The 21,227-nt window shown below is 34.7% G+C and overlaps 3 protein-coding genes across 5 annotated transcripts; all 3 read right to left on the bottom strand.

Moving 5' to 3' along the window:
* Window positions 1–15: 15 nt before the first annotated feature.
* Window positions 16–8,107, bottom strand: LOC115971403 (protein CHUP1, chloroplastic). Its single transcript, XM_031091345.1, has 10 exons — window positions 7,997–8,107; window positions 5,735–5,995; window positions 5,369–5,457; window positions 4,468–5,220; window positions 2,402–3,760; window positions 2,173–2,304; window positions 1,596–1,777; window positions 1,189–1,300; window positions 658–801; window positions 16–318 (listed from the first exon to the last, which is right to left on the bottom strand). The coding sequence occupies exons 2-10, from the start codon at window positions 5,841–5,843 to the stop codon at window positions 220–222; spliced, it is 2,979 nt and encodes a 992-aa protein (XP_030947205.1). The 5' UTR covers window positions 5,844–5,995; window positions 7,997–8,107; the 3' UTR covers window positions 16–219.
* A 2,133-nt stretch (window positions 8,108–10,240) lies between these two features.
* Window positions 10,241–16,510, bottom strand: LOC115971113. Of its 2 annotated transcripts, none has more exons than XM_031090837.1 (11): window positions 15,805–16,510; window positions 15,626–15,712; window positions 14,843–15,019; window positions 13,990–14,078; window positions 12,987–13,075; window positions 12,783–12,886; window positions 12,508–12,607; window positions 12,356–12,434; window positions 12,115–12,229; window positions 10,717–11,248; window positions 10,241–10,572 (listed from the first exon to the last, which is right to left on the bottom strand). In XM_031090837.1, the coding sequence occupies exons 1-11, from the start codon at window positions 16,076–16,078 to the stop codon at window positions 10,479–10,481; spliced, it is 1,740 nt and encodes a 579-aa protein (XP_030946697.1). In that variant the 5' UTR covers window positions 16,079–16,510; the 3' UTR covers window positions 10,241–10,478. The 2 variants fall into 2 exon arrangements, with proteins under 2 accessions (XP_030946697.1, XP_030946781.1); XM_031090921.1 differs by having other exon boundaries at window positions 12,356–12,431; window positions 15,805–16,507.
* Window positions 16,511–18,179: 1,669 nt separating this feature from the next.
* Window positions 18,180–20,884, bottom strand: LOC115971227 (probable transmembrane ascorbate ferrireductase 2). Of its 2 annotated transcripts, XM_031091111.1 has the most exons (5): window positions 20,863–20,884; window positions 20,391–20,542; window positions 20,244–20,292; window positions 19,107–19,306; window positions 18,180–18,723 (listed from the first exon to the last, which is right to left on the bottom strand). In XM_031091111.1, the coding sequence occupies exons 2-5, from the start codon at window positions 20,511–20,513 to the stop codon at window positions 18,397–18,399; spliced, it is 699 nt and encodes a 232-aa protein (XP_030946971.1). In that variant the 5' UTR covers window positions 20,514–20,542; window positions 20,863–20,884; the 3' UTR covers window positions 18,180–18,396. The 2 variants fall into 2 exon arrangements, with proteins under 2 accessions (XP_030946971.1, XP_030946897.1); XM_031091037.1 differs by lacking the exon at window positions 20,863–20,884 and having other exon boundaries at window positions 20,391–20,581.
* Window positions 20,885–21,227: the final 343 nt, after the last annotated feature.

The following is a 21,227-nucleotide window of genomic DNA, read 5'->3' as shown; positions in this document are numbered from 1 at the left end:
GTTTTATACCCAGAGTTAAGCATATAGAAGCTCAGAGCATTTATAAATTACTTTACATGATTTCTTCTGCTGCTGCTTCTTTTTTCCCCCTATTTTGTGTCTTGAATTAGACTGGTCATTGTACAATATATGATCTATATTTTCTTCAACATGGAGTCAGGTGAATTATACAACAAAAAAATAAAAATAAAAAGGAAAAAATTCAAACAAAAAAAATCCTCATGTTTCCAGCTTATTGTCTTCTCCCATTTTTGAATGGATACGGCTCCTGAGTTCTTCGAAAGCCTTCATGCTCTCTGCATCAAAGCCTCCAGCAAACTGGAAAAAAATCCAAGCCAATATTATAATCACACCTTTAAGGATTCAAATTGTTCATATGTACAATTTTATTTGAAATGAGATTAAGAAGCACCAGTGTAGAGAAAAGAAAAAAAAAATTGTTTTATGCTTGAAGACTCGGCAAGTATTTAATTTATCAATAAAAACTTCCTGCAATATTCACAACTGTAGAGATTCAAACCCACTCTTGCAATTTTTCACAATTTTGCTACCATATTTTAACTTAAATGTAAATCAATTAGTTAGATGGTCCTCTTCTTTAGACCTTAGATCAGTCCATTTTGTAATCGGCATAAGCTAGTAAAGAATATGGGCTACCTGATGAACGCGGAAAGCAAAACGCACGCCTTGCAGAACCAAAAACTCTCTGTTTGGCTCTTTCTCTGGTCCACTCAGTGCATCAAGTTCTGATGCTACACGTTTCATGTACTTCCTTGCCAATTGTACAGATGAGAGCTTTATCTGCAATGAATGCTATATCACTTACTGCAGCATAACAAATGGAAGCAGCTACAGACACAGAAACACACCTTTTCCAGTGGTAAGTAATATATGTTTTATCTACACTAAATCATTTAGTGCGCAAAGGCTTTATTAGGTCCTATAATGGGTCCATTAACCTCGCTATATAATTTGGCATAACAAATGAAAGCTGATCAACTTGAATTATATCGTCATCACAGGGTCATTGGCAAACTATTTCCAATCAGCCTTAACATCTTGTACCCTGAACATTGCTAGTTCCATAATCCAAATAACACCGAGTAAAATTAAATAAATCAAGCAACATTTTAGAACCAACTCCACAATCAACTAAAATAGAACCTTTTCCTTCAGTTTAAAGCATACCTTGCCAACGACCCCTGAATCCAACAACCAATCAACTGGAATTCCAAACTCCCTGTATCGTGAAATAGCCATGTCCCTCGTACGTAAGAGAGCATACACACTATGTTCCACTCTGCCAAAATACATGAGAATAGAGAAGAATTAAAAATAATAGATATACTTCATATAATTGGATATTAGCTAGGCAAGGTATAAAAGAAAATAAATGTTCTCCTAACAGGTTATTACTTTACTGGAAGATGTTGGGGCAAATTACAACCCTTCAAAGAAATGAAAGGATGATTGAAGATTCTCACATACAAGGAAGATGGCATTTCAAAATATTGGAAATCATATGTGCTACAATGTAGCCATAATCCTAATGCTCTACTTTATCAAACAAACATTAATGGGAAGAAAAGTCGTACTTCTCTAGCAATGAGTACATCTTCTTCAGAGCATCTTCACATGGAAGCTTGGGATCATCAACAAAAGAGGAGACTCGTTTCTCTAATTTCATCAGGTCTTGGTATTCAAAAGCCGCCTCTCTCAATGCATCCGCTTTCCCCTCAGGCCAATCAAAGTGCTTGAGAACTGCCCGTTCATCAACCTTATTACAGGTGGAAAAAGGAAAAAAATAATTATAAACAGATCTCCAAGAATATTTCTAGTAGATTCAGAAATGAGTATGTAGATTGTTCACAAAGTCTAATAATACATGGTCCCACATCCAAGGATATTCTGAAAAATCAGAGCTTACTTAATAGGAATTCCAAAATAAGAAGAGAGCTGGTCTTGGAAATCAATGTTTCAAAGGACTCAAAGCTATGGCAGCATATATATCCTTGTGTGTGTGTGTATTTATATATCCTTGTATGTAACTGGTGTCTCTTTCTAATCTAGAATTCTAAGTATCTGTGACATATGAAGATCATAATTTTACACTTATCCAAAAAAAAAAAACAAATAGAGTAATTTTAAACAATGAGAAACTTAATAGCATACCAAGAATGAAAGTTCCTCATCCAGCCAGTTTACAAAAGCCACCAAATCTTTTATGTCAGTGAAGGAAGCTGCTCGAACTTCAGTTGCTAATGACATGACAAAATCACCTTGAGTTTCCACATCGGCTTTCACCTGGATCCAGTGCATAATTTTAAAAAATTTTAACAAATACCATGCTTTATGCTCAATATAAGAAGATAAATAAATATAAAGGGAAAATTTAACACACAGCTAAGAGGAATGATGATTTATTCGCAATCTCCCCAATCATGTTACTTCTAGCATCTGATGCATTAGATGTTTGAGAAATTAATGATGAGGTATCCTTCTTTGCCTCTCGTTTCATCAATGTCTGATAAAATTCAACTAGTTCAGGAGCCCGGTGAACTTTATCTCCACTTCCTCCCCCTCTAGGTAGGCTTCCTGGTGGAGGAGGTGGCCGAGGTGGTCCACCAGGTGGTGGTGGCGGAGGTGGGGCACCAGGTGGAGGTGGAGCAGTTGGTATTTCACCTGAAGGATTTGAATTTGTATTGGCAGAAGAACCTCCAGATCGTTTAGGAGGTGGCCGAAGCACCCTAGGAGGCCTTTTCTCAATGTCAGCAAGTTTCATCTTGCTTATTGTTTGAGAATCAGTCTTACCATCATTAGATTGGTCAATTGAATCACCAGAGACAGCAGCCTTTTCCTTTATTTGAGAAAGTTTTGGTGGCAAAGTTAGAGGTTTCTCTCTTTCAACCTTGGCTGAAGATTCATATGATTTGTCACCAAACTTCTCTGCTCTTGCTTGGCCAGCCCTTTCTTTAATTTGCTTCTCCCTCTCTAAGGCCAACTTATGCCGATCTTTATATGCAGGATATTTCTCATCTAAGACTCCTTCAACTGATTTAGACATCAATTGGAATGAGGAAGCAACATTATTCAGTGAGTCGCTGGATGGAACCCTTGTTCTAATATTTGGAAGAGTTGGAGTTTCAGGAGAGTCAGTAGGTTCCTGCTCCCCCTTGCCAAAGGTGGTGATGGCTATACTATCATCTGCATTCCTTAACATCAGGGCTTCCAATGGACCCCTTGGTCTCTGGTTCATGCTTGCCCTGCTTGGAGAACCTCCAGAGAGAGATCTGGTTGGTGATGAAAGAGCACTTAAATCATCTTTGCTTTTGCTCCATTTCTTCAACTTTTGGATTAAGCTAGGTTTCTTACTGAGATTGCTATATCTACTGGTGGAACTATCCATAGAAGCATTGTCAAAGTCTTCACTTCCAGGGGAGGATGGGTGGGAAAAGTTGCTTTCGATATCTGTGTCCCCTTGTCCACGTTCTGATCCTGCATACTCTAACATCATCTGTTTAGCCTTCTCTTGGGATTTGGGGCTCAGACGCTTGTTGAGATCACGAGCTGACATCTTTCCTGCAGGTGCTTGATAGTTCCGGAGCTCATACCTTAAGCATGCATTGACCCAGCGAAGGTACACTAGCTCTTCAACTTCACTGAATCTATTCATCTGAAGTCCTTCCACTTGTTTTGACAGGTCCTCATTTGCATGCCTAAGATTATTGACCTCTGCCCTTGCATTGGCAACCATATCGCTCTGCAATGTGAGGCAAAGCACAGAAAGAATAAGTTCAACCCATCACATGTACCCTCACAGATTAAAACAGGCTTGATTTATGATTTTAAAGAGCCTACTAACTTTAACCAAGTTGTTATATAAAGCCATCCTTCAATTATCTATCAAAACTTCTTCCTAGTCAGTTGTCTCCTTGTTGAGAAGCTTGAACAAGGTCGTCATAGAGAAGAAAAGGAAATTTAAAAAAAAAAAGTTGGGCTAGTACAACAGGCATTCAGAGATGATGCAATGTTGTTCTGTCACCAAGTTACAAGCCAAGTGGATATGATGCGTGTCACTGCATTACCTAATGATCTCAATAATTAATATTTAAATTCTTAAGTTACTATCTCCACTGATATCTTGTTTGACAAGTTACATGTTTAAATTAGTATGGGAAAAAGATGTTAAGTCAACAGTTAAACTTTAAGATGCTGTAGATGATGAAAGTCGACTTCTATAATCAACAGATAATATACTGATATACTTATTACTTCATAGCTACTTTATATCCCTTCGACTGAATATTATGCATCTATTGATTTCATACTTAGAGAGAACCATGTCAGTATCTTATTTGTCCAGCATAAGAATCACAAATGCAGAAGCCAAATAAGAAAAATGAAAGAAAAGCAGATGTGCACATAACAGCAGGATAAAAGCATGCTATAGAGCATTGTGATTCCAACCTCTGTCATATTGGAGAGGGCTGCTATTCTAGCTTCAGCAGCATCAAGTTTTACAGTCAACTCCCGCTTTTCATGTTGAAGTTCTTTGTTTTTCCTCTTAAGCTCCACAACTTCAAACTCTAACTCCTTTGCAGCTTTCAGCTTCTTTTCAATTTCAACATCTTTCTTTACAGCTTCTTCCTCTTTTGCCTGCAAACCAAAAACTTGTTGCTTGAGCAACAACAACTGGCCTTTTGTCTGGTTAGCATCAAGCTGAATCTGCCTTTGCAGTTCCTTGATCTTGTTCCTTGCCATCTCAAGCTCCTTCTTTGCTGAAACTCCATGAGCAATCTCTTCCTGAAGCTTTTTCCTCTCAGCTTGCAAAGAGTTAATGGTGATATTGAGCATGTCAATCTCTACAGTCTTGATCTTGAGTTGCCTTTGTAACTCGAGAATATCTGATTCCTGCTCTTTCAATCCATAGTACTCAAGCAATTCACCTTCCAGCTTCACTTCCCTCTCCTCTAATTCCTTTACTAGTTTCTGCAACCGTTCCAATTCACTTGCATTTTTTGCCATCGCAATTTCATATGTTTTGTCTTTCTCTGCCTTATCAATCTTGTTACCAGGTACTGGAAATTCAATCTCCCCAGATAAAAGATCTTTGAATTCAGGCAAGATCTCCTCATCATCAATATCAGGTGGATTGACATAAGTTCTATTAAATATACTACTAATTAATTTAACCTCTTCTTCCTCCTCTTCCTCCTTCCCCTGTAACAGTTACCAAAAAAAAACAAAAAACAAAAAACTTTCTTAGCTTAAAGAAAATTACAGAAAACAACAAATCAAACTTGCAAGTCAGATTTGCACGGCCATAAAAGAGATGGAAAATTTAATTGAAGTTTGAACATGTACTTACGTCCTTCTCTTTGAATTTATCATTAGAATATTTATCTTGCTCTTTGTCTCCCTCCTCAAACTGATGTTCAAAGCTTGCCTCTCCATTTTCTGAGTTTCAGTATTACCCAAAAATGAAAGTCTTAACAGAATGAAGTTTACAAGAAAAAGGAAGACAAAAATGTAGTCTCCAACCTAAGATTAGCCATCATAATACATTGAGAACAGTTTTATCGACTACAAATATGGATTAAAGAAAGGGATCAACTTTCTTCTTCATAAGCATTGAGATTGGAAAAAATAAGTGACACATACAGGAACACGCACAGTCGCACACGTGCACATATACACACACACACATATATATATGACTCATAGAAACGAGTACCTGGAGGCTTGACTGCTAAGGTCGATGACCTCGAGCTTTTGATATTGAGCTGCTTAACTGCATAGGCTGCAATTGAAGCAGCAACCAGGAGGCCTAACCTGATTACCATGGAGATACAGTTGATAGGAAAATCTTAACCTTCAACTCATCCATACAAAGAACACAATTCCATGACACCCCACCACCATTTCTTCCCAATCCCATCATTGATGAATATCAACTCATCAGGCCACTTGATATGCAACAACTGCAACCCGGAATCTGTAAAGGGCAGACTGCTTAACAAGACAAAGGTGCAATTCTAAACAAAACCCCGATTAAAAACTTGCATTTATACACAAACTCAAAAAGCCATATCCAACTATAAACATTCCCACACCAGCTTTATCATCTTATCAGGTTTATGGACCTTTCAAGGAGTTAAATTTCTTGCATTCACAAAGTTCCTGATAAGTAGAATTCCAGCACAACTCTCTTGCTAAGGACTACAGCAACCACCAATAACTAGTGGCCAATCTTCTCTTAAGGGATTGACAAGTCAGTATTTTGTGACAAACACGTTGGTACAGTTGTGCAGTGGTATATAGACACTTAAAAAGAAGCCAAAAAGACAAGCAAATATAAATTTGAACAAAAACAAGTATCCCTCAGTGTGTGTCTTGCTTGTTTTAAGGTATATCTGTATGGCTGCTACATGCAGTGAAAAAAAGGGTGAGAAAATTGTCTTTGTCACTAATGCCACACAATATTTCTGATGGCTCTTTTCCAGCTAATGGTTAGGTGCTGTTGCAATTAAATTTCTCACTAATATAATCAAGCTTAGGTAGATAATAATAGCTCTTTTTTTGATAATAACTCAATGAGTTATTATTTGCCCAATGAGATAATAACTCATTAAACATACATCTACCATTCATAATTCATAGCCATATAAATAATCTGAACCGAAATAGGCTTTGATTAAAGGGTTTTAAACAGTTGATTATTATGATCTTATGGGCCCCCTTTATAGATTACATGCATGTCTGCATTTCTAGCCAATCAAGCAAATTCCTCTTCAGGACACTTCTGTTTTTATTGCAGTGGACCCACAAAGAATCTTTCATCCAAGGGTTTCAGTTTGTCTGATTAGTGGTGATAAAATTAACAACAACAATCCTAAGGGAAAAATTTCAGATAGTGGGTCCAACTCAAAGTGACTCCTGCACTGTGGTGGGACATGCTTTCCCTTCCTTTGGCTTTCCACAAAATGAAGATTGTTAAAACATGGTTAACTAAACTTTTAGATGATGGACCCAAAAACCCACATATTATCCTTTTTGGCTCTTCTCCAAACTTGTTCCCTTGGTTTTTTTTTTTTTTTGGTGTGTATATTAGATAAAGTTAATGTATTTATCTTTGGCTTCCTTTAGTACAATCCCAATCAATTATTCAATTAACAATTTCCATTAAATTCTAACAAAATGCACAGAGATAATATTCTCTGCGCTAGCCACTATTGGTGCAGAAAATAGATTTGGCTGAGACTATGGATATGATTGGCCTATATGTTTTCAAAGTCCAACAAAATGTGGTACCAAAAAAAAGTAGTCCATCAAAATGAACCGCAATGAAGAAGCAAAGAGGTGGACAAGTGGACTCCATCCATTATTCTATCATTTAATCCAAGTAGTTTGGCCTAGGAATTTGGTGGTCTGAACTTGTCCAAGTGCTGCTATTTTCCAAAAAAAAAAAAATGTAATACTAATATATAGTATTGAGGATAAAAATGAAAAAAAAAAAAAAAAAAAAAAATCGTTTTCTGGGTCATGTTTTTTATGGACTCCACCGTCCCTCAGTAGCAGCCAAAGCATTATCTGAAACCCCAGTGACTCTGGGGCTCTTGTAATCCTCACCTCAAATTATCTAGCCCAAAATCACACGCAGCTGGCTTCAAGAATATGAAATAAACGACAAAACTTAACTACAGTTTGTTATGTACTGTACATTCAATCATGTGGCTAATTTGTCTGTTTTTGCAATTCAGTCACATAATTGAGTATAATTGTCTGTTTTTTGCAACGCAGCCAGCCATATGATTGAATTTAGTTTGGAATACAAACGCTTAAGGGTGTACCTAAGTTTGGTCCTAGAACAAATAAATAAATAATAAAGCTAAATTTAATGTTTCATTTTTTTTTTTCTTTTGACAAACTTTCTTTGTTTTGGCTAGAAAAAAAATATATAAAATAAAAATAAAATGTGGAGCATAGCAAAGCTTACAGAGTGGAGACCAGAAAAGAGGCAGGACTGAGTCATAGGATAGTAGAGAAGATGGGCAAAGCAGACAAGAAGATAAGAGTTGAGACTTGAGGTTGAGGTCCCTGTGGGCTGTGGCTGAGCGAGGGGTTTTACTTTTTGGGTTTAAGGGTCAAAGCCTGGGCGGGAATTAACTTTGCTCACTTTCTTCTTTTTCCTTTTACGTCTATTCAAAGCACAGATTGCTCACTGGAACATCCTAAATTAACCGCGGTCCGTTTATTGTTTCAAAAAGTCTATTTTGCCTTTTCTTAAAATACCCTTTCACTTTCTTAAGCCAACAAAAAAAAAAAAAAAACCCTTTCACCTTATTTTTTATTATTTTAAAATCAAGTAATAAATTATGTTGGTGTGCAGAAACCAAAATCGATAAATTATGATTGGTCATTATAAAATTAGTCAAAGTGCATCAGTAGCCATTTCTTATGAAAATAATGTTACCAATAACACCTCCTTACTAGAAAAAAAAAAAAAGGTGTCCCTAAGGGTTGAACACTTGAACCCAATTGTGTGAGACTCATTTATTAATATGGTTTACTGTTTGATTTGGAAATCCAACATTATATTTGTGGAAATTCTATCTAATAATTGATTTAGAAATCCAATAATACATTTGTTAAAATTTGTATCTAATAAAAATGTATTCAATAAAAACATATTAAGAAATTGGCTGTCCACACGATAATGTTTTACTCTTTGCATTTCAAAATGCAATTTTTTTAAGAAAGCACTTTCTGAAATTATTACCAAACACTTATTTTATATTTTCAACATTAAAAGGCACGTTTTGGCTTTTAAAAGCCAAAACAAAAGCACACTAAATAGTGTGATATTAAACTTAAACCCGACCTTTTAATATTATATATTATTATAAAAAACAAGTCTATTCTAAGAGCTAACGTGACATATTATATGTAACATTGAGTTACTTCATTCAATGCAGTGGCGGAGTCAGAATTTTACTCTAAAGGGGGCAAAATTAAAAGATAATATTAAAAGTGAAATTAATCTAAAAAATATTAACCAATAATAATAACAAAATAAATAAACAGTTGTAAGCAAATATGAATATATTTCATATTATTAAAATAAATAAACAAAAATAACCAATTCATAGTTACTAAAAAATTTATAAACTGATGGAGTAAGAATGTGATTAGTGTTACTTAAAAAATATAAATGAATAAATGTTATAAATTATTTTTTGTGATTGGTGACATGCCAATTTATAAGATATAAGTAGTAAAATTTGTAATATCTCGAGCATCATTCAAGAATAAAATACTGTGAAAAATATCATAAATACTAAAAATGGTGTAAATAATGATATAAAATAAAAAATAGTGAAATAGGTGCAAGTTGCAGTAGGACAAGACAAAAGCAATGGTTTGGTGACCTTCAACCAAGTAGAAGTCCTTTTTTTCAATTTTTTTTCTTCCATGTCAGAATGTAACTACTTTAGAGTCTTAGACTACTATTACTAAAAAATTTTAGGAGAAGTCAGGGGGCAGGTGCCCCCCCTCTGGTTCCGCCAGTGATTCAATGTAATGTTGTTAGCTCAATGTAAGCTGCTTTATTGACAATTATGTCACTTTCTCAATGTAATATTGTTAGTTTCTTAATAAAATAACAATTATCTAATATTATTAACCTCTTGTTTTTTATTTTTTTTCCTTCTAATACAAGTGATAGATTTACTTATATATCTACTTCTTTAGGTCATAGGTCATTCAAGACATGTTAAGGATGAAGTGTTTGTAAGAAAACTATAAACAAATTCTAACTATACGTTATATTATTTACAAAATATCTCACCTTGTATAATAATTGAACATAAAATATATTATGTTTACTTAAAGAAAAAGAAAACTACAAAATTTAAAATACTTTTAATAACAAATGTAGATAGCTTAATTGTATCGATTATACTTTATTAGAAAATAATTACATTATTTTAAAAAGGCCTTCGAACTAACACTAATAATTTTCATCTACTATTTTCATTTTTCACTTAACAAAAAAATAAATTGTCAAATCTTTCAGCACATCGGGCAAGTCTGCAACTAGTTTGGTCTTAAAGGTAAAACAAGATAGACATCTTCAATGGACATTCTCTAGAGAGATAACTGGCAGAAATCCAACATAAATAATAACAATTTCTTTGAAATCTTGACTCTCTAGTGAGATATTTAGCAGAAAATCAACATAAATAATAACAACTTCTTTTAAATCTTGACTGCCCTAGGAGGAAGGACATAAATGATGGCTGGTATGCTGCAAACAATGAAAGAAATAAAAAATCCTCCATACCAATCGCACCAAAATTTTACAAAAAGTCTTAATACACAAAAAAAAAAAAAAAAAACAATAAGGGATTCCACAAAGAGCCCTTTTCTATTATTTTTACAAGCAACTGCAAATCTCTACACTTAGCGGACTATGAATATCAAGCTTGGTTGACCCATTTCCACCTTCGACCAACCTCCTCAAGAACCTTGGCACGAGATTGACTTTTCCTCGCCTCATCCTCTACCCAAGATCTGCATTAAATGCTTCCATTAATTAGACTAAACAGACATATTATAACACAATTACAATCCTAGCACATGGCTATCTCCAACAGTATAATATTAGCATATCATTTTAAAAAATTAATAAAAAGCAATACCCTGTTGCTTCATTACCTAAGAATCCGGAGAGCTTCCTTCTCAGCTTCAAGTATAGATTTTGTATCAAGCAGTCCTTCCCGCTTGTTCTGTAATTCACTGCGCATATCCTGTAAATTACACTGTTCAGTGACATACAAAGTCCTCTCATACACAAGCTTTTCTGACATCTCATCAACCTCTTTCTTTAGACTCAGAGCGAGTTGCTTCTGACAGTCCATGGCTGCCTTCTCCTTCAAATGCTCAGCAAAAACCTTCTCTTGAACAATCTTCTCCTGTTCCAAATCACTAAGCGCGGAGAAATAAACCTTCTCCACCTCAAAACCACAAGTTTTCTGTTCAATCAGCTTCTCATCCCAATACCTCTGTATATCTCCTCTGCCAAGTAACTCAGACCTAATTTCTTCCATCGCTGCTTGCCTAGCAGAATTCTCAACTTCTAGTCTTGCTAATTCAATATAAATTGCTTCTGCCATCCTTCCACTTGTTAGTGCCACTGCAGCTTGTGCTTTTGTTGAAGGTTTGTTTGGTTGAAGCCGCTTGCTCTGTCCTGCAAATGGTAAATTTGACATGGTTTCCGTTTTCTCATCAGTGTGAGTGATTCACTTTAACACATCTATGCGTGTGCATGGAAATATGAACAACTCCCTACATATAGAAACAGGAGTGCGCAAGCTTGGATCTACTTAACTCAACTCAACTAAGCATTAATCCCAATTGAATTAGATGCAAGCCTCAGATTATATAGAGAGAATGGTGATGAAGACATCTACATGATGAGCGTTAAAAGTCTGCTTATTAATAATCTATGCTTTGTTATTAACATTAAAGAGGAATAGTAGCAAGTTTTCATATTTTCAAATTGTTATATCTTTTCTCTGGCTTTACTCTTGTACTTACGCTCAACAGATCCTAACAGTTACATCACTTTATTGGCCAAAGAAGCTTAATTTATGTAAACGGTATATAGAATTATGTGTGGAAATGATAGTCTGAGTTATATTTGTCAATGATTGTACTTCTAAGGGTAACACAATCAGCTTGGGACTGCATCTCGTAAAGCAGATGTCAATAGTTTGGCCCCTCCTCCCCTTGGGGAATCTTACTTATCAATACATACATACATATATATATATATATGTGTGTGTGTGTGTGTGTGTGTGTGTGTATATTTGTGAATGATTGCATTCACAAAAGCTCCACAAATTTTACAAACCAGTAATTTAATTTTATATATACAAGTTTGTGAGCACGCCTTTGATAACGTAAAATTGGAGGTCAGGCTGCCGATCAATCACCTCTCCCAGACCCCGCAAACATGGGAGCTTTGTTCACTAAATATAACCTTTTATTTTGTGTCTATGTCCATGGGCTTGAGAAACATAATTTTAAAACATGAGGAAGAAGAAGGAATACCAAATACTTTTCTCACTATGCTCTTGTCCCCAGCCGACATGTCTACAAAAAGTTCTGCCAATGCATCTGAACTGATCTCCCTCCAATCCAGAAAACCCAATTCTTTTGCTGATATCTGGACTGTAAACAAGTCAGGTTTTTAAAAGCTATGAAAGACTGATGAAGTGTCACTTTGATGTATATTCAAAAAATAAAATCAGAAACAATATCAATGAAGATTACATTAGAAAATATTCTTTACCTGTTCTATTATTCCTGGCATGAATTCATACTCTAACCGGGCTTTCCAGTGAATCAAATCTTGACGAGAGAGAAACCTGCTGCACCAGATATTTTTTATTAAGAGAAATGGAAATTTAAAAATAATTAGAAAAAGTGCTGCACATATTGTACCTCTCAGGGAAAAAAAAAATGTGCCCTTGGTTATCTGAATTATTATCACTCGAGTTCTTATTTGATAGCTTACTGGGAATGACACCAGCCTCTGCTAGGCCTGAATGGCAAATCCAAGAGCAAAGTTCATTATAAAGAAATTACAGCCCAAAAAAAAAAAAATGCCCCATCCACAACCCCAAAATAAATAAATAAATATCTTCTCCCCAGGGCACTAGGTTTAACCATTCCATATCCCCTTGAAATAGCAGGCAAACATCAGATTTAAGCCTTACATTGAATTGACTCAAAATCTGCGTCTTCAACACTTATATCATCAAACGCAGCATCCATAGAGCCCGAAAGTGAAATTGCTGGAAAGATCCTGTGCTTTGGATTCCTATTAAAGGCAAACAATAAGTTCTAAGCCAGACCTGCATTTACTCTAAACTTCTACAGGTCAAACATCTTTTTATTTATAAGTACAAACCAGCTGCTACCTTTCCAACGACGAATTTACTTGAACTAGCCATCTTGCATATTCCCTTCTAGTGCACAATTCATCTGCCTTGACATCATCTTCAATGATCTGTATACCTTAATTACAGTTCAGATATTTATGCTCAGAACTGGACCCAGAGCTTTTTCAAATTAGTCTACAATCTTATAGCTAAAATTCTATACAAAAAGTCATATTATCATATATGCAGAACTGGAAAGTTGTAAGGCACACAAACTATTGATAATACAAGATCAATAGCAATTTTAGCTAAACAAAAAAGATAGATTGGAAGTCCCATCGTGCTTTAAGACAAGTACTTCAAAAGTCTGCTGTTTATCCAATGACTACACATTAGTTGTCGGGACAACTTACCACTTATCGTAAAAGCCTAAGCTGATAGGAAAAGATAACTTTAATCACCTTTATTCTGAAACTTCCTCTCATGTGGGGGACCCAAGCTACCCTAAAATGAATGGTTCTCAACATACAAAAGTTTTTAAGTTAAATGGAAGGTAGCATGGAGACAAGATTGAACTCAAGAGCAACTTCTTTGAAACCATGACAAATTACCACCTATCTTAAAAGACTAAGCTAATAAAAAATAAAAGAGCTAACTTTAACCATTTAACCCTTCCAACACTATCCAGATGCATTTCATATTTATGTATTCTTAGTTTCTCTCACCTTTGTTCTTAATTCCTCCCACAAAGAGTAAACATTTTGGTAGCTTCAGAATCTTGTATGACATATGCCTCTCTCTGATATATACCTATGTTGCTTCTTCTTCTTTTTGATAAGTAAATAGTAGAGATAACCGATGTTTTATACCTATGCTACTTCAAACTAATTAATGTATTTATACTAATAAAAAGTAAGAAACAAAATGTATAATGACTCAAATACGGCTGATATAGTTCATTAGAAAATTTATGCAAGGTTTTTCAGAAGTTCTAATCCCCTATTCTCCCACACACCCACACATTATGCTTCAAAAGGCACACCTTCAGTTTCTTCAATATTGATAAAGCTTCCTGTTGAGTAGAATCCACAGCAGCTGGAATTATAATACGTTCAAGCTTGTCCATAGATGCTGAGCACATGTTCAGAATAGGAACATTGATTTCATTAAAAGAGAGAGGTTATTAGAATGCTGCTAAAAAGAAAAGATAAAAGATGCTAATATAAATCCAAATCTTTGCTACTACCACATATGAGGAACTAAATTACAAGGATCCATCCTTTAATTTTCCTTTTTTCCTCAATTCAAACAAATAATAAAACGAATAGCTCATGAAGGAAAAGACATAATCATATGGTAATAGACTACTAGTCCTAACCAGCTCAGACCTAGTCAAATCCAGGTAAATTAAAACTGATTTATCACTGCAAAGTTATTCCTAAATTGAAAAACCTAGGAAATTATTTAGTTATTTATTAATTATTTTCGTTAATTACAATTTACAACTATCTACCCTAAACTTTGGGAATATTTACAATGTGTGCCCTAATTAAAAACCAATTGCAATGTCCACCCACCCCATTGTCCAAATCAGTGCCTAAATGAGGATTAGTACACAGTTATTCATTATAAACTAAGGAGACAATTGCAATGTATACGGTATACCCTAAACCATAAAATTATAAAATCAACACCATATTTCAAATTAATCTACCCACTAACTTGGAATTAACAAGTTGATTGCATTTTTTTTTTGGGGGGGAGGGGGGGTTTAGGGTGCACATTGCAAATAGTAAATACCCCAAATTATGAGGATACCTAAACAGTTTAAAAACATATAAATAACAAAGACAGTAACACTAGGAGAAGTGTTAAAACCTTTGATCTGAAAATACCTGAAGTAACAGTCTTAGCAGCACCATTAATTATACCATCTGGGCTGGCACCAGACACCACATCGCTCTCATCAGATGCAGCAATGCCTGTAGTTTCGTTTTGATCATCTTTGGTACCAGTTGGAGTTAATATCCCATGCAAAGCATGCAATGGACTACCAAATTGAAACTTGAGACCTTAAGAAAAAATCCAAAACCCAAAATCAAAATCAAAATCAAAATTCCTTTATTAAAAAAAATAAATAAATAGAAACTACTGTGCCATCAACCAATTTACCAACTGCCCATCTCATGTCCATCTAAAAATATTCATTAGCCTAACAAACCACTGTATCATTAACTAAAAAAAGAAAAACCAATTTTTAAAATACAATAGAGTGGTGTTCTTTTTGATAGTTACAATAGAGGAGAGGGGGCATTTGAACCCTGGATATCTTCAATGGAAACACCAGAAAGTGCCAGTTGAGCTACAAGACTCTTGGCACTATAAGGTGGTGTTCTACAAACCATAGAACCAGTTCAGTTCTGATAAAAGCTGAACCAAAATTGAAAGACCATCAAAATTGAACAATGTTAGTTTTCCTATCTATTACTTCATTTATTTTACCAAACAGAAAACAATTCAAACCAGTTATATTGTCCCCAACTGGCCCGAGTTCTATGACATGCCAAACCCAAGCACCCCCTTCAAATGTACAAATAATTCTCAGTTGAAAACAAAATCCAAAAGAGCAAAAGTGATTAACTTTGTAGCTAGTAGTAGTAGTAGTAGTGGCAGCTAACCTCTTCTTGATAGTGAGAAGTGAGCAATGGCAGCCACTAGAATAGCCAATGAGGCCCCAATTCCCCCAATCACAAATGTAGGCAACCCTGCACATTTACCAACAACAACAACAACAAAAACCCAGCTCAATAATCATTCAAAATTGAAATTAACCAAATGGGGTTTTGAGATAAAAAACCTGTCTTGCTCTTCTTCTTGTAGGGGATCGGAGGTTCAATGACAGCCCAACCGCCGTAGTCGGTGGTGGAATTCTGATCCGGAGAGGACCAAGACAGCTCGAGGTCACTCTGAGCAAGCGAGGCATGGAAATGGAATCGCGGTCTAGGGTTAGGGATTGGGATTGTGTGTCTGGAATTGCAGAGAATTGGGGGAATACGACGTCGTAGTAGTAAGAGTGAGGAAGTGTTGTTGTGAGTGGGGACGAAGAGAAAGGTAGACGAGGAGGAACACATTTGAAATTGAATTTGCTGATTTTTGTTTCGTTTTGGGGACAAAAAATTTGGGATTTTTAGGGTTAGGGATTGTGTTGTGAGCTGAGATCGGACATGGGAGTATATGAGTATCTATCTGTGTTGCAATTGCAATGGAGTGGAGTTGAGAACAGACTGTGAGTGAGACTGACACACAGAAATGGTTGGTTTGGGTTTAAAACTACGCAATAAGTTGGTTGTTACTTGTTAAGGCGACCTTTATTATGATTTTGTTAAGGCAAGAAGAACTCCCAAAATTTTATTTAGTTTTTGTATAAATTAACCTATTTGGTAGATGTATTTAATCACGTATTTTCAGTTTTTAGACAACATTACAATATTACCAAACGGGCAAATCTACCTAATCCCCCTCTCTCAAATGGTACTTATTAGAATATTCTATTTTTATAAAATAATTAATACCCAAATTATGGAAGAAATGACACTCCCTAAATTTGGACTCTAGAGTCTAGACAAATGACACTCCTTTATGTTTGTATAAATGAGAAAAAAAAATTGTTTTTTTGGAAATAAAATGTTTTATTACAGAATTCATGTTATGAGAAGATATATATATTTATTTTCACATTTATATAAACCACTCAGGGGAGTGTCATTTCCTCCATAATTTGATGATTTTCATTTTTATGAAACTTCGACAAAGTTGAAGTACTTTTGTTAAGAAAACGCAGGATTGAAGTAATTTTGTTAGGTTTGGTTGTTTTCTAGAATCAAATTATTTTATGTAAATGCTGCAGTTTTTTTTATAGGATATTTTTAAAATTTAATCTTACTTTATGAGGTAAAATTTTAAAAAATCTAAATCTAAGAAATTAGATTCACTTTGTCATCAATACAAGAGTTAAGCTGTAAATATATTTAATATTATCGTAAAATTAAAAGAATAAATCAATAAAAAATTAGTGATGTGGCCGATGATTTGAGTCCAATATGGTTCACTTTGGTCACTACTATCTAGTTTGGTCTAAATCGGTTTATTTCGGTTCATTTTGGTCACTTCAATCCATTTAGTTGATTTCAATCTAACTCGGTCTATTTTAGTCCATTTTGATTTTTTGGTCCATTCAATTGATTTCAGTCCAATTTGGTCAAGTTCAGCCATTTGATCTACTTACTTAAGAATGACAAAAGATAAGTTTGGACCCGAATTAATTAAAAAATATAAATGAAAAGAAGTAATATTATTATCTTTATGTTTAATTTAATGATTTATGGTATTATCTTTCTTTATGCTATTTTTTTTCCCCTAGTTGATATTAGTATTTTAATTTCTGAGTGAATTACAAAATCATTAAAGTTTTTAATTAACATGTCCATTCAGTCATGCTAGAAGCAATAATCAAGTTTAGCAAACTATCAAAGAAACCAATAAAACCCCAATGAAAACTGAGTTTCCTAATCTTGACCATTATATATAGAATAACACGGGGAGTACTTTGCGTAACAAAATTCTGGCATAGAGTAGTGTGTCTTCTCTTCTGTACCTGTCTTCTAAAGATTTTAACACTCATACAGGTTACAGCACAGCTATAATACTTTCAAAGGCAGGGATAAAGAATACAACAACCAAGACTGTAATATTTTGGATTATCAACATATTAATCAGGATCAATCATATGAATCTTTTTGTCATTCCATTATATCCAAAGTCATACTCCTTGTTATCTCCTCGATTGACAATCTTATTTTACTAGTTCTACTAATGTTATTTTAGGTATACCTTTATATAGTTGTTTCTTTTTTCATTTCCCTGACTTGAATTAACTCACTCTTCCCCACTGGTGTACTAATTGGTCTCCTTTGCTTATGACCAAACAGTCTCAAGCAACTCTCCCTCATGTTTCATCAATAGGGATCACCTTCATGTTTAAGCAACTTTTTTTCATTTTTAACCCCACTTTCCTGGTCTTTTCACTTATCTACCTTAACATTTTATTTCAACTACACACATTTTACAAATGCCTTTTGAATTCTAGTACTTAATTTTCCACAGGAACACTCAATTATCAAGTCGTTCCATTCTTCTAGTTGTATCTTAAAACAATAAAGAAATCCTGTTAAGTAATGAAAGTGACTACAATTACAATTTACATTGATCAAACAATAAAGAAATCCAATTACTTGATGTGTCTACAAAAATTTCTGTGAGAGAGTGAAAGAGAGGTTTCACGGCATACTTAACCTTCAGCAGATACTATCATTACCATTTCCATGAGGATCAGTGCACAAAAATCCCCGATTAATTCAGACAAGTTACATAGCATCTCCAAATCAACTAACTACACAACTGAATGCTGAACTGTATAGTCCATTGGTCTGTAGCTATCACCTTTGGCATTAGTAGGAGTGACAACAACAAGAATAACACAACCACCAAGAATAACGATCAGCATACCTAAACAGTTAAGCAACAATGCTTCAGTAGAGAAACGTGATATTACTTGGTTGGTCTGTAAGAATGTAGCCTTCTCTAAAATTCCAGTGGTAGCTGAAGCAATGGCTAGTCCATATATATAAATCCCCAAGAACACGTGCCAGGGAAGCAGTGCAGCTCTATTGCTTACTGAACCACCAGGATACCAAAAGGTTGAAAAGCCAGCAGCCCACTACATGAACAAAAGTTAGAATTCAGGAAATTATCCTTGGAAGAAGGAAAATAGGGCAAATATTGGAAATCTTTCCCATCTCTTCTTGTTGTTGCACATATCCAAAAGTGAAAAGATAAATACTAAATAAATATAAAAACCCAGGTTAACGAAAGTTCACTAAATTCTCCAATAGGGTTGTCAGTATTCAGGATTGGCATTCAAACACTTATCATTAATTTAGAGTTAATATCCAAGAATAGGAAGGTGCTTCAGTTATTTGATGTGAATAGATGTATGGCACAAGGGAAATGATGCTAATAGAGAGATTGAATTGAATAAACATCAGCAGAAGATTCAGATCCATTTAAGAGAATAGATGCAGATGGATGGGAAGAACAAACCTGGATGCCAAATAGGAACAGACAAGCCAGACCCAACCAAGAATGCATACTGTAGAAGTTGTCAATGCCCTTCTCATTGTGAAACTTATAAGCAGCCCATACCCCTATCAAGCTCAAACAAAATGCTAAAGATTGCAATGTAAGATGCACTGCCTTCTTAAAGCTTTTAGTTCCTGAGACTGTCTTGTATGCTAGCATTGCTGCAACAACCACAAAGAGTTAACCATGTTACCTATCTGATTTCTACATTGTTTATATGATCTTTCTAAATTGGTAGAAACCCCAAAAAAACAACTTTAAACATCTTTCCTACCTAATATCCAGCGTTCAAGCTGATAAGAGAATGAAACATGATTAGTATAAGGAGCACGCACACAAGATACACAAAATAGCTTTTGAATACTGCGCCAAAAATATTCTTGAAATTGCAGTGTAATAGTAATAACAATAACAATAATGATTGTGATTAACTCCGCATTTGTCTATGCATAGTATCATATATTTTGTTCACAGCTAGTTCCAAGTCCAGAAAAAGGAGGGCTGTGGTAGGTTGATGGTCAACAGAAAATTTAGTCACTCTATTATGCATTGCTATTGAGGATCTATAATTCTATATCCAACCGCAAAATTTTGGGACCATGGCTTGGTGGTTATTGTTGTCAAAAATCATGATGATTATGATGCACCAACCATGAACTTTCTAAACATAAGCTGAAATTTCATAATGGTAACCCTCTCATGCATTGGTGTCTAAATCAAGGAGGAACCATTTCGTTATGAAGACTAGTTTTTTACAAATATAGAATAGTAAATGGTGCCCCATCATTTAAAATCCGATGTCATTTCTTATTGGGTGCAATGGGATTCTAAATAACATGATGAAATAAGATTTTAAATTACAGGGCACCACATACATCTTTATATTTGTGAAAAATTAATGGGGATTTGTTTAGAAGAAAACCCATTTTGGCATAACAGATTCCCAAGTTATATATGCAAGTTTAGTTCAGATATGGTTTCAGAATCAAAATTGACCAACCCGGTTTCTGCTAAGCAGTGATTGTTGGTGCAGTAATTAACATAAAAAACTAATTGCTTAATTGAAGCTGATAGAGTATAGAGAGAAGAGATAAGTACCTTCACCATTGAAGAGAATGAGGCCAATCACCATTAGTACAGGATGAACCTAATAAACAAACATAAATATAGGTAAATTCAAGGGGAAAAAGATGAGATCTTTAATTCAAAAAATGAAATGAAGATAGAAAGAGAGTTTGTGTGTACGTTGAAGATGAGATCTTTGTTGTTGTTGAGAGAAGAGAGAGACAAGCCGCCCCTGAAATGCAAAGCCCATGTCAGAACCAAAGCCGAGACCGCCAGTCCGATTGCCCTCACCGTTGCCACCATTGCTTTCCGATTTGGATTTGGATTTGGATTTGGAGTTGGAACTGCCATTCTATAATTTCACTGCCAGTTAAGACTAATAAAACCTTTTTTTAACGCTTTTTGACCCTTTTATTTTATTTATTTATTTTTGGTAAATTAGGCATTTTGTCCTTAACTTTTATATTACGTGTGAATTTGGTCCTTAAATGTGCCAAAAAAAAAAAAAAAAAAAAAAAACCGCTCATGGTTGAATAATAAATTTGAAGTTGAATCTTGCGTATATTAAAAATTAATTGGTGTCTCGATTTGTTAATAAAAGTCGAGACCGCCAATCCGATTGCCCTCACTGATGCCACCATTGCTTTTTGATTTGGATTTGGAGTTGGAATTGCCATTCTATAATTTCATTGCTAGTTAAGACTAATAAAACCTTTTTTAACGCTTTCTAACCCTATTATTTTATTTATTTATTTATTTATGGTAAATTAGGTATTTTGTCCTTACCTTTTATATTATGTGTGAATTTGGTCCTTAAATGTGTCAATTTAGTGAAAAAAAAAAAAAAAAAAAAACCGCTCATGGTTGAATAATAAATTTGAGGTTGAATCTCGCGTATATCAAAAATCGATTGGTGTCTTGATCTGTTAATAAAGAACTATTATCAGTAGCTTATATATATATATATATATATATATATTATTTACACACACACTAGCCTTTGAATGCATGCTTACA

This window comes from Quercus lobata, chromosome 1, assembly GCF_001633185.2.
Source record: "Quercus lobata isolate SW786 chromosome 1, ValleyOak3.0 Primary Assembly, whole genome shotgun sequence".
Taxonomy (NCBI): domain Eukaryota; kingdom Viridiplantae; phylum Streptophyta; class Magnoliopsida; order Fagales; family Fagaceae; genus Quercus; species Quercus lobata.
This window is presented reverse-complemented; position numbering and strand designations above follow the sequence as displayed.